General features: G+C 39.2%; 1 protein-coding gene across 2 annotated transcripts in view; it reads right to left on the bottom strand.

Moving 5' to 3' along the window:
* The window catches only part of arhgap26.L (Rho GTPase activating protein 26 L homeolog), a 268,850-nt gene extending 254,953 nt beyond the window's left edge, over nucleotides 1-13,897 (bottom strand). For both annotated transcript variants that reach the window (XM_018251140.2, XM_018251141.2), the window contains exon 1: nucleotides 13,307-13,897. In XM_018251140.2, coding sequence (XP_018106629.1) covers nucleotides 13,307-13,460 — 154 coding nt within the window. In that variant the 5' untranslated portion in view covers nucleotides 13,461-13,897. The remainder of the gene's footprint in view (nucleotides 1-13,306) is intronic.
* Nucleotides 13,898-14,142: the final 245 nt, after the last annotated feature.

The following is a 14,142-nucleotide window of genomic DNA, read 5'->3' as shown; positions in this document are numbered from 1 at the left end:
AGAGAACACACCAGCATATTACAGTGCAAGCAGAGCTATTGTCACATTAAATCTTTCGGCCTCAACAGAGCATGAAAATACTGTGATCATTTAAGATATACAGATAAACTATTTAGCTAGCACTCAAAACAGACATTATTGGATCAAATAGGATTGCTAAGCTCAATTTGAATTACACTGAAGGAAAGATCCTTGGCAAAAAGTAGGGAAGCTGGTGTTTTGATTTGCAACAAGTATCGGAGAAAACGTGTATTTCTTGCTTTCCCCAGTACAGGGTAAGCGCAACTGGTTACAAAGCAGGAGCCAGAGATGATCATCAAATACGATTTATCAAAAAGTAATAGAAAAAAGAACGCTTGTGCTGCTTATATTACTTACCCAGGAATGTCTGTTGGAATACAACTCCCTGAAAAGGCAGTAAAAAAGCTTTGAGCATGTGAAAAACACATGTCCATGGACTGGACAAGTTTGAGAGCTTAGATGAAGACTTTAGAAGGCAGCTTTATGAACTCCTTGGGTTTGTCCTGCACTGTTATAATGCAATGTCATGTATGTTATGGCCAGAAATGTTAAAATGAAGGAGGAAATGATTGCCCAGTTGATTTTGACCAGATTAGAGAAGAGCACATGCAAACATAAGTTTAAATAAAATTAAAATATAACATAATGGAATCTATTAGGCTCATATCCATAGAGTAGACCAAGTGGTTTGCAAACAACCACAAGCTGAAATAATGCGCAGTGCAAGCTATTAGCCAGCAGGACACACACACAAGAAATTACATAGAGATGGAGCAAGCGGACATGGAAGTTTGGAAACACATTTATGTTTTGGCATGGAGCAATAGTGGAAAATAAAGTGATTGATGCTTTTCCTTTAAAAATTCCCTTGATTGCTATACCTATTTGTAAAGACCTTCTCAGCAACACTATAGGTATGGAAGCTAATTGGTATTGTTTTGCACATACAAAACACTCCAGACACATTTGCTGTGTGAAAAGTACAGATGAAGCAGTTTTTTTTTTCGATCACCTACTTTTGTGGAAAGAATAAGGCGTGGTTTGCCAAATAGGGTTTCTAACTAAAAAAAAAAAAAATACTGCCGTTCTTACTGCAAAAACTGTTTTCCTTATTAATAACATGGATACCAAGCATTATTTTTTACAAACCAGGTGGCAAATCTGCTGTCTCTTCTGTAAGCGCAAAGCAAGTAAGAGCACAGTAAGCAAAACCACAAATCTCGTATAAAAAGTTCTAGGGGATATTTTTTTTTTTGACATTCATATAGCTTTTAAGGGTCACTAATGGAAGCAGAAAACCATATTGAGCAAAACCACTAGATTGCTTTGACAAGGAAAGATCCCTCTCCTCCTTACACTAGAATGTACTTTTTAAGGGTGCTAGAAATAAGGCAGTAGCATTTCTCGGACAGACTTACCAAGAAGAAGAAAAAATATTTCTGATTTACAAATATATATAGCATATATGGCATCTGTTATCCAGAATGCTGGGGACCTGGGGTCTGCCTGTAATTTGTATCACCATACTTTATGTCTAATAAAAATCATTAAGGGGCCCATTTACTTAGCTCGAGTGAAGGAATAGAATAAAAAAACGTTTAATTTCAAATGGGTTTTTTTTGGCTACTTTGACCATCGAATTGGCTACTTCGACCCTCGACTATGACTTCGAATCGAACTAAAAATCGTTCGAATATTTGACCATTTGATAGTCGAAGTACTGTCTCTTTAAAAAAAATTCGACCCCCTACTTCGCCACCTAAAATCTACCGAGGTGCCATGTTAGCCTATGGGGAAGGTCCCCATAGGCTTTGTAACAATTTTTTAGTCTAAGAAAAATCGTTCGGTCGATGGATTAAAATCTTTCTAATCGAACTATTCTTTTCGTTCGATCGAACTATTTGCGGTAAATCCTTCGACTTCTATATTCGAAGTCGAAGGATTTACATTCGGCAGTTGAATATCGAGGGTTAATTAACCCTCGGTATTCGACCCTATGTAAATCTGCCCCTTAAAGTTTAAATACACAGGATTGTTTACCCGGAATAAGGATTAATTATATCTTAGCTGGGATCAAGTACAAGGTAGTGTTTAATTACAATTCGTTTTATTATTATAGAGGAAAAAAGAAATTTTAAAAAAATTTGAATTACAGTGAAACGGCAATTATACATTCCCTGATTTACATTTTTTTGTTGTCCCACCTATATATTATGCATAATACATTTTCCCTGATTTTACATTTTTCCTAATGTTTTTATTCTGGTCCCTTGAAAATGTAAAATTGGGGTTCTATTGTATTTGATTAAATGGAGTCTACAGGAAATTGCCTTCATGTAATTCTGAGCTTTCTGGGTAACGGATCCCATACCTGTAAAAAGAATACTGATCAGAAATTATGGTGTTTTAAATACATACAGTAGTGGGCAGTTCACTGTTAACACTAAATAACCCATCAAATTTGTTCCCTCTAAGCTGTGTATGCTCCTGCGCCCTCATACAAAAAACAATGGAGTATACTGAAAATTTTGCATGCATGCACCTTCTATAATTTAGCACTTGCTCTTCCATTTTATTTTTTATTGATGCATGGTAGCAAGTAATGTTCTAAGGAAGAAAATAGAGACCCTAGTGATTTGGGAACAGTAATTAGCTGCATGGTTTGATTTTGCTTTAAAGCTAACTGAATATTCTTGTAGGAAAATAAAAGTCAATAATTTAGCAGACAAATGTAGTATATTTTTAGTCTTATTTTTTAAACACAGTCTTTTCTTCCAGTCTGGTGGTTTGAAACGATTTAGAAGAGTAGAATCCTTTGGAGAATGTATTCAGGGTTCTTGCATTCTTGTAGCTCAAATAATTCCTATAAAGATATATTTCTGTGGTTAATCAAAGAGCCAGAGAGGGACCTCAGCTCTGGCGTTCTCGTTTTCCAATAATTTTATAATTGTCGCCATACCACACAGCAAAATTTTCCTTTGTGCAATGAAAACCTACGCAAGCATGATTTTATAGGACCACAATGGAGGTATGTTGCTTTTCTGCCCCGGGAACTGGGTTCCTGAAGTCTGTGAATGGCATCATAGGATCAGAATAGCTTGGCAATAAATATAGAGAGCAGTACTGAACCAAGTGTCAGAAAGCTGGATCTCTATTGCAGAACATAGGACTTCCAGAAGGACACAGGAATAGTTCAAGACAAAACACCAGACTGAAGTGAAGTGGCCAGTGATGACTCCAGATCTAAATCCCATTGAACACTTGTGGAAAGATCTGGCAACTGCAGTTGGGAGAATGAATTCCCCAAATCTAGAACTGAAACAGAAATGTGGCCTGCAGAAGAGAAGCTTATTCAAGGGTAAAGGAAATGCTTTCATAATTACTGTATGCTTACTAATATTGATTCTAGGGTGTCAATCACTTTCTGTAAGTTTTTTCAGATCTAAAAGGATATGCTCAGTTTTGTAATCTTACCAGTGAAACATGGAGTTGTAGAAACCTAGTTTTGCAGTAGATCAATTTATGTTAAGAGTAATGTGCAATGACAACTCTGGCCCCCTCCGCAGGCCTCCCTCCTGAGCCACATATGCAGAACCCACCACCTATAATTTTTCCTAGCTGAGTTGCAAGATCTTCGACATAGGAGCATGTCCAATTGTAGCCTAATTAAGGTAATGTGGTGTTTTAAAATGCTAAAAATCTTAACACCTAGCACATTTAGTATGTGGCCATTCCTGTATATGCAAACAGGTTGGATCCAAAATAAAATCATCCCTAGTCATCATGAAATGAGTATCAAAAACCTGAAGCATTTAAAGGCCAAAAAATGCCTATTGTGCCTAATCATGATAAACCCTACATCTAGGTTGCATCTAGTAACAGCTCTATGAATCCCCAAACATTCGATATAGACACATATTCCACATGCAGCCATTTAGCAAAAGCAGTGGAGGCCACAAAAGACAATGCTGCCTTACAGCAACCTAAATATGTTTGTTTGCAAAAAAACAAATAAAATAATAGGGCAGGAGGGGTTGTGAGGGTTCAGTTTTTTTTCCCCAATTATCTGAACTCTGTAAATCAGCGTAACTGAATTGTATGTAATCAATATGGAAGATAGGATAAACCTCTTCTCATAAAAATAGTTGAGTGAATAAAAGCCTATAAACCACCTGCGGGAGTGGCCTAGGAGTAGTAAGGTTGTGGCCCTGCCTACAAACTTACTGACACTGAATACTATTATTTTGATTACTGGGGTGGTTTACCTTTAAGATGACTTTGTATTATTACTAAAAGAATAGTCAATTAAGCAACCTTTTAATTGATCTTTTTTTTTTTTATTTAATTTTTATATCTGTATATAGTTTTGACTTCTGACTTCGCAACTTTCAAATGTGGTCACCACTGACCACAACAGCCAAAAACGTATTGCTCTATGAGGCTACAATTTTATTGTTACTTTTTATTACTTATTTTTCTCTTCAGGTCCTCTCCTATTTGTATTCCAGATTTGCAGTCAAACCACTGCCTAGTTGCTAAGGTACTTTGAAGCCTAGCAGCCAAATAACTGCTGAAACTCCCAACTGGAGAGCTGTGAGCAAAAAGTAAAATAATTTCAAAACACAAATAAGAATTGAAGACAAATTGCAAACTGTTTTACAATACAGTTCCATATCATACTATAAGGTGAACTGGGAATTAAGAACAGCACACATCAGAATGAAAGCACAGAGTTTCCTACAGCAATGTCACTATGTAAAAGTAAAAAGGCCTTGCTGCCTCATATATAGCCTTTAACAAGCAGCACTGTGAAGATGTATGTGTCTACCATTTTCCAGTTTCATTTTGTTTTCTTCAGAAGAATATGCACAACTAATTCCATGCTTGGTTTAATTTTTTTCATAATCCAGAATCAAATAATACAGCCTTTGTCCGATGAACACAGTGTATGCAACGACAAATTTAAACTTTAAAGCACTCCACAAACCAGTTCTTCAGGTACAACTGAAAGTATCCCTTTGCTTTAACAATCATCAAAATGGCTGATGGGAATATCTGGAAATCGCAATTTTAACATTAACAGTTCCACACTCGAACTTTGCAACAACAAATTAATTACTTCTGGTTCTAAAGTTGGGGATTCCACTACAGGCATCTATTTGCTACTGTAGCATTAACATTAAAAACTTTGGGGCATTCCAAGAACAGGGGATCGGTGATTTTAACAGTTTTATGTGACAGCTGTGATAAATAAAGGATTAAATAGAATTGATGTTTGTAAGAGCATATAAGCAAAGTGTATTTAAGTACAAGTATATATGTTGACTACAAAATAATTTTTTTATCTTCCACAAATTAAGAGGAGATATAATTTCCAATGACAGTAATGTGCCATTTGCAGATTTTTTTTTACACAAAAGAAAAAAATAGCCTTTGGCAAGCAATAAATATCAGCAGTGGAAGAGCCATACACCCCTTATAGGATTTTAAGCATAGATACATGTTAAACAGGTTATGTACACATTCCCTTAAAGAAAAAAAAACAAAGAATTTCTGAAAGTAATTTCATAACAGAGCTGTGATGCAAAATGTGAACAAGCTTTCTGAATCAGGGATTGCCCTTAGATTCATGCAGTTTAATTTAGCCCTATTTAATGTTATAAACACCTATTAACTATAAGAGAACGCCATCAACACTTCCTAATAATTTCACAAGTCACATGGTCAAAAGTACTTCTGCATGCTAACACCTCAATAGTCTTATATCACCAAATGCCAACAATGCTGTGTATTAAAGAGATGCTGGTAATAAAGAGAATATGGATGTTATACCATTGGGAAATTACTGGTATTGTGAAAAGTCATGCCTTGGCAAGGGTGCTTGTAAAGATCTATTCTAATCAACTGATTGGATAACAGCAGTCATAGAGTATAATACTGAATAGTCTTTACATGTGCTCTTACTACTGAACGTGGGAAAACTTCTAAACAAATTGTACCCTGAGCGGGTGCTTCCGTTAGCAGTCTTAAGCTTCTTTAGTCTTCAGTCATCCTGGCCCTTTTTTGCTTAAAGTTTGGCTTTTCACTCTACTGCGTATAAGCACCCGCCTCATAGAAGGAAAAAGCAGGAAGAAGATTGCTCCATGGTACTCCAAGCCGGGCCAGTGTACTGCTAACAGGTGCACGGGCCCGAGACAGGGTACCAAGCAAGCACCACAGAGCAATCTTCTTTCTAAATTTTTCCTTCTTAATACCAGATGAGTGATTATAACCATTATTATTTTGCTCCCCCCTCAGTGATTTAACTTTTCCTTCTCCTTTAATGCATAGAATACCTTGCTTCAAGTAATTATTGCAGTGATACCAGCTTGCACACCCTGGCTCTCCGTGTCGTGAAAGCCCGGTGACCGGTGAAGAATGCTACGGTATCCTCCAAGCAGGGACAAGCCCTTGCCGAGTTTATTTGCAAAGTGCAACGTTTCGGACCCACTTCGGAACAGTTAAACCAAATAACTCGTGAGTATAATCTATAAGAGTACTATATACTTCTCCATATTAACCATACCTATCACACTGTGTATAATTCCCTTACATGACAGGCACTGACATTTCACAACTTTCTGCAGAAGGAGAAGAACTGACTGTGGGAGTGAAATCTAAAACACGATACTGTTGATTATGACACACACGCAATGACGTGTCACGCAGGCAGTAAGAATAATTGGCAGCAACTAGAATTTCATTCAAGTGCCTCACAGCCCACCAGCTTTCCTTATAATACAGTTAAAAGTAAAGGGATAATTATGAGTCTTCAAGCTAAAAAAAACAACAACCCCATGCCAAAACAAAGATCATTTCAATACAAAACACTTAAATTGCAGTACAGGTATGGGATCTGTTATCCGGAAACCGATTATCCAGAAAGCATAGAATTACGGAAAGGCCGTCTTGCATAAACTCCATTATAAAATCAATTTTCTCTATAATAATATAACAGTTACTTGTACTTGATCCAAACCAATATAGAATTAATCCTTATTGGAAGCAAAAGCAGCTTATTGGGCTTATTTAATGTTTACATGATTTTTTAGTAGACTTAAGACATGAAAATCCAAATGACGGAAAAACCGCTATTCTGGATAGCAGGATTCTAGATAACAGGTCCCATACCTGTAGTTAACCATTGCCCCTGATTATATGCCGAGTTATGAGTGCATATAAATATTTGCAAAGTCTTTATCTCTGGAGATAAGGTAATGACAGACGTATTCAGTTCTATGCAGACAGCATTCACACTGCCATGTTATCCTGAGAAGTACTTCCTGTAGCTACGCCAACAGGAAGTGCACTGCCTGCGGTACACAAGAGTAAATAGTGAGAACGTATGATGAAAGAACCCGGATGTCCATATTCTCTCGAAATACAATTTCTCATGTTCCCCAGGCATGACTTTTTCTAAACAAGATCATGAAATGCAGCAGTAAGGAGATTCAGGCATTCCAATTCTTGTGGCTCTCTCACAGAAGACCATAAAAATCAATGCATGATCTTCCACCACTGATCCCCAACCAGTGGCTCATGAGCAACATGTTGCTCACCAACCCCTTAGATGTTCTCCCAGTGGCCTAAAAGCAGGTGCTTATTTTTGAATTCCAGGCTTGGAGGCAAATTTTGGAAATCCCAGCACAAAAGATATCAAAAGTATTTGTATTCTATGTTTTCCTTGATTACAAAGCCTACCTGTGTCTGTCTGGCGGAAAACATCCCAAAACATAATATTGCCAGCAGCACACAAGAAAAATCACAGCAATTGGCTGCAACACTAAGTATTATGGTGTATGAGCATCTCTGCAGTGAATTTCCCAAATGACAATGCAAAGTCACAGTCTGTTCTTCAGTAAGCATTTCTGCTGACACTAGACCCATGAGAAAACACTTTCAGCCAGTGCTCTGCAAGTCTGCCATTTAGTCCTGACATAGATGGAAGGTAAGCCCAAAGTCAAAATTTGCTTGTTTTTTAACAGCATCATCATAATGTTATTATTGGTTACTGATAACATTAGATTTCTTATTTTTCTATGATCATAGACCCGGTTTGGTACACTTAAAGACATTCCTGTATGTAAAGAAAAAATAAAAAAAAACAGCTAAATGTTTTGGAAAACTCAAAGGAGTCACACAGCAGTTGTCTTTACCCACAGCTACATACTGTACATTAGAACAGAATTATGGCGGCCCTGTTAAGTTGTTTTCCCTTTACAGAGATGGGACAGGATGGGCCCCAGTGGATATTTAAAAACACTAATATATGTGTATAGCCATTTTGCAAATTACATCACCTTGAAACTTTATTCTGGAGTTCTTTAAAGGCACCTGGCTTTATATTTCATACAATACAAAGACTATAAATCATTGTTCAGGCCTGAAAATCATTTAAAGCATTTAGGGGTACAAAGGGGTAGTTTTGCTACAGCAATATTTTGCATACCACAATATGCTTTAGCAAACCTAAATTTAGTGATCAGAAATGTATGTTGCACATTCTTTGATTACTTTGGAACAAACACGAACATTGATCAGTGAACAATACTATATTCTGATAACGATTTATTAAAAAGCAGAATGTGAAAAAGAAGATGACATCAATGCAAAGATTTTAACTGAACAAGCACAAAAGTCAATGAAAAAACACAGAACAGAATTGAGACCAGCCTGGGAAAATACAGTGACCCATAATCATTTTAAGTGAAATGGTACATTCTAAGGTCAGGAAATACTAGATGCCCTTAGCATTCATTCACACCTACTTCAACACGCAGTTACTGTGCTGGTTTATTATTCACAATGTGTTTCCAGAAGCAAAATGTATTGGTCAACAAGTGACATGAGCCATTTTTGAAGGTCCAGCTTTACAGAGCTGGTTGTGCCATCTTTTAAACGTAAATAATTTGCCTTATTTTCATTTTCAAACAGCACAGAAAATTTTCAGAACATAGAAACTCTTACTTTACATGGAGGGTGTAGTACATACTCAAGGCTTATATAGTGTTTGCCTTTCTTTAAAGAAATGTGAAATATGCACTGAAAATAATAATAGTGTGTATGCGTTCATTGTAACTGTGTTTATACAGTAGTCCTGCAGGCAGGTAGACTTAGAAAATAACTGCTTCAAGGCCAAGGGGAATGCAAAAAGATAGGAGAGTAATAAAAATGGCAGATTACAGGAGATTCAACCAACAACTGGCCAAACAGAGAAGAAAGCACAGGAGGGCTGCATGTAAGAGTTCCGAATAATGGTTAGTGCTTAATCAAAAGTATTTTTCTCTCATTGTTGGTTTACAGCAGAAGAAGCTAGAAACCTGGAAGCAAATCAACTGGAAGGCAATGGGTATGGAAGGGTTTTACTTGCCCTGAATGAAAGTGGATAATACAATGTGATGGCCCCAGGCAGAAAAACCACAGCTGGACTTCTGGTGTAAAGAAAATGCCAGAAAATCCAAAAATAAAGTCAGTAAGAGAATGCAGAAGCTGAGTTGCAAGCAAGTCTAGTCAGAAGGAAAGAAATGGAGCCAAGCAGAAAGCAGAAGCATTGTCAAGAACCAAGAAGGGGTCAGAATGGAAAAGTCAGAATAAAAAATGTTTAAGGGGTCTCCATGCAATGTAAGAAAAAATTTAAAGAAATGTGAACTATGCACTGAAATTAATACCCAGAGTGTGTATGCGTTCATTGTAACTGTGTTTATAGTCCTGCAGGCAGGTAGACTTAGAAAATAACTGCTTCAAGGCCAAGGGGAATGCAAAAAGATAGGAGAGTAATAAAAATGGCAGATTACAGGAGATTCAACCAACAACTGGCCAAACAGAGAAGAAAGCACAGGTGGGCTGCATGTAAGCAGAGTTCCGAATAATGGTTAATGCCAGAAAATCCAAAAATAAAGTCAGTAAGAGAATGCAGAAGCTGAGTTGCAAGCAAGTCTAGTCAGAAGGAAAGAAATGGAGCCAAGCAGAAAGCAGAAGCATTGTCAAGAACCAAGCAGGGGTCAGAATGGAGAAGTCAGAATAAAAAATGTTTAAGGGGTCTCCATGCAATGTAATGTGCTGCATACAAGGCAAGGCACGAACAAGCCAGCAGTACCACACGCTTGGTCTGGAAGCAACAAAAAACTGCAGAGAAGCCCTGGATCAGAATTATGACACTTGTGTTGTTTTTGGTAATAGTTGTTCTTTCTTCGTCAGAGACTATGCAGACCAGAGCACATGAAACACTTATATGTATAGCAAAATAAACAGTTGTTTTATCGTCTGTTTCCTATAAACACAAATGCATGCTACATGAAAAGGAAGAAAGAAGCTACATGTATGAAGCCTTATTTATACCTGTTTAAGGAGAAAGTAAATTTCACCAAAATCACCTGTTCTTTAATGAACCTGCATCTGCTGACATGACCCAGGTATTTTAAGAGGACCAAAATCCTGTGCCCTCATTAGATGTGTTCACCATAAAAAGTGATTTTTTTTTTATAATGGTCATTGGAGCTTTTAATGGGTCATGAGCCAACCTAGAACAGGACAGGGTGATGATTCTGCTGTGATCTAATCATTTTGCACCTATGCAACATCAATAAGATTGCTGCAATTTGGCCACTGGTAGTGTAGCTAAACTACACAAGATCAAATTTATTGTCCTGCATGGTGGCCAATCGGATAGCTTACAAATCATACCTTATGTCAAGTAAAGTCCTCCATTCCACACTTTACCTGCTTGCTTTTTCCATGTATAACAGGTGCTTGGCAGACAGCTGGTATATTTTACATTACCAATGTAAGCCTGGGAGACTCCTCCTGCAGGCCAGATGTGGTAACTGAAATAAATAGATGCCCAAGAACAACTTTGCAGCACCAAAAAGGGGAACTACGTAATAAGTCAGCACAGAGAGTTTCTGGGCCTTGAGCAGAAGGCCTTACAATATATTTAGAGCTTGACATCAGATAACATCAGGCCCAGGGCAGCAAAGGATACTTGGTTCCAAACTTGAGATAAAGTTTCAGAAATCATAAACATCTAATCTTTTACTGGACTACAACTTAATTACCCATAGCGGCTTTACATTAATAGGCTCCCAGATTCGACACCAGCCAGGGCACAAGGAGTTTCTATCCATGGGCTTCCAAGTATTCCAAATATGTCAAGAAGGTCAATTGACTCCTGACCATAATGTATGTGATTAAAGATTGCAAGTTCCTTTAGGCCAAGGACTGATGTGAATGATGTACAAACTTTGTGTAGCATTATATAAGTAAACACTATATAAATAAAGAATAATAAATTATAAAATTATTTTCAGACCATAAACCACAGGGTACATATCTCCTATGCCCTTGCCCAAAGCCAAACCCATTTCAGAACCAAGGGTAAGGCAATGTCTCTAAGTATCACACAAGGAGGTTATCACTAGCAGGTATTTCAGACTGTGCTGTACCATAGCATCAGTTACCTGAACATGCCTGAGGATAGGTGGCACAGACACAGGGCGTGACCAGCAGTTTACAGCCCAATAACATTCAACTAAATCAGGTACACATAACATGTAACATTTTCCACCCCATGTTCGTAGGCCGTTAACCATATGATGATAAAGTAAAATTGCAGAGTGAGCTTCTTACATGCCATTTGCTATGCTTCGTTTGTATTTCTCAACAGATTGATTGTTTAGCAAAGCAATATTTCTTGGCACTCTGCCCAGAGAATAATGCAACGTAACCTTACAAGACATTCACAAGATTCTTGCAGAAGAATACAGCACTGAAGGGCTAGTTGCTGTCCTAATGAGTACATTACCTAGCCTTTAAGCTGGCCGTGGACGCAAAGATCTGATCGTACGAATCGAGGATTCGTACGATTTTCGAACCGTGTGTGGAGAGTCACGACATTTTTCGTCCGGCGGAGATCGGTCGTTTGGTCGATCGGACAGGTTAGAAAATTTCTGTCGGCTGCCGATAATATCTCTGCGTGTATTGCCGATCGTACGATTTTCAGTGGGAGACTGTCACTAGCTTTGGTTGGACATAGATATCGTACGATTGCTGTCAGGGGCAGAACATTGCTGATCTGTTCTTTAACTAATCTGACTGGTAAGACTTTGATCTGAATGGTTAGTGGCGGGTCGGGAGATGGGAAAGTCCGATCGTACGATGATTCGTACGATCGGATCTTTGCATCTATGGCCAGCTTTACCTCAAATAGCGATAACCGAATCTACCCAAATACATGGAAGGCAAACCAGTTGCCCAACTCCACCCTCTAAGCCATTTGGATTTGAGGTTCAGCAGAGCCACAGGTTGAACTTTCTAGTTTTAGCAATAAATGGCTGTTACTGAATGTCAGGCTAAGTAACATATATACAATACCTAATGGCCTTAACATTAAAATCACCGGACAAGATGGCATTCCTATACATGCAATGTCCAACACCGATTTGCTTGATTATTTCAAATATCCAAGTGTAAAGGTGAGGCATCTGTTATTTTTAAATAACGGGAAGGCCGTCTCCCATAGTCTAAATTTTAGGCAAATAATCTGAATTCACTGTAAGAATAAAACAGTACCTTGCACTTGATCCCAACCAATATAGAATTTATCCCTTATAATAATTCCTTGTTGGAAGCAAAACAACCTTAATGGGTTTAAAATGATTTTCTAGCAGACTAAAGGCCCCCATATGCAGGCCGATAAAAGCTGGCAGCTTATTGGCCCGTGTGTGGGGCCATCCGACGGGTGTCCCCGATTGATATCTGACCGAAAGTTGGGCAGGTTAAAAAAAATCTTTTCGGTCCCGCGCATCCGATTCTGACTGCCTGTTTGGCCTCCATTCTGATCCGATCGTGGGCCCTAGGAGCGGATCTCCCTGCGTATGTCCACTTTTAAGATATGACGATCCAAATGACATTAAGATCCCTTATTTGGAAAACCCCAAGTCCCAAGCATTCTGTAGTAAAACTGAAAGCAGTATACATGGCAGCATACAGGTGTCAGTTTAGAATATGTGACACTCCCTGTATTCTCAGATAACCCTACAGCTGAAGAGTGAACGGCTATAGATTCCCACTGGGTACCTGGCCCCAATTTAATATGATTGCAGCAGACAGCAGCATTAACCCTATAGCCAGCATCATAGCAAAGCCTATGATCACTAGACATACTTGGCACTACCATCACCAAAAGTTGCAGCAATTAAGTCGCTCGTGTGGCTTTAGCTGTGAAGCAGACGCCGCCTGCCCCTCTTACTTTTATGTGCAGCTACCAGCGACTTGCCATCCTTGATCAGCTCTTTAATGAACTTGTTGGTCTTGTCCAGCTCAGTTTCATGCGATTTCAGCCTCTCCCTGAACTGGGGGCTGTCCAAGTAGCAGTCACTAAATTCCAAAGGGGGTAATCCCATCCTGGCGTATAGCAAATAACAGGCAATAAATAAAAAGAAGGACGAGATCAGGAAGGCATTGACAGGGAATCCCAGGTGCGAGACAATCGGCCGACCCCTTTCAATTGCGCGGAGTTGCGCTGGAAGAGCGGGGGGAAGAAGATGCGCTCATACTCTATGGGTCCCCACTCATTGATTGCAGAACGAAAGTTTCTCCGCTGTGCAGGGAGGAGCACTGAGATCCCACGGCAGGCACAGAAGGCTGGGGCTGTGATGGCATCCGGCTCCCCCGCTCTCTTATTGGAGGGCTTCAGCTTCTGCACAGAGAAGGAAATGAGCATGGGGCGCCGCTCAGATAAGGCCCTCTGATCTCATGGCCACAGCCCGCCGCCCTCCCACTGAGTTCGACCCCGACACCGCCTCCCTGCTTTACAGCTCTGACAGCTCCCGCTCTAGCTCCGCCCACTGCATCATTAGTAAAGCCGTGCTCCGTCTGCCCGCCCAATAATACGGCTAGCTCCTCCCTTTCCCGCCTCATAATAAGCGGCTCGCGGCCGCACACGCTTGTTCTCTCTCGAGTGGCGGCTCTTTGGCTTAGTTTTTAGCGTTACAGCGGTGACTTTAGCAGCTTGTCAGAGGAATTATAGCACAGACACGACTGACACAAGACCAGTACCAAAAGCCGTCGGTTTATAGGGGGATG

The sequence above is a fragment of the Xenopus laevis genome, chromosome 3L (assembly GCF_017654675.1).
Source record: "Xenopus laevis strain J_2021 chromosome 3L, Xenopus_laevis_v10.1, whole genome shotgun sequence".
Classification (NCBI taxonomy): Eukaryota; Metazoa; Chordata; class Amphibia; order Anura; family Pipidae; genus Xenopus; species Xenopus laevis.
Note: the sequence above shows the minus strand (reverse complement) of the source record. Positions and strands in the feature narration are given on the sequence as shown.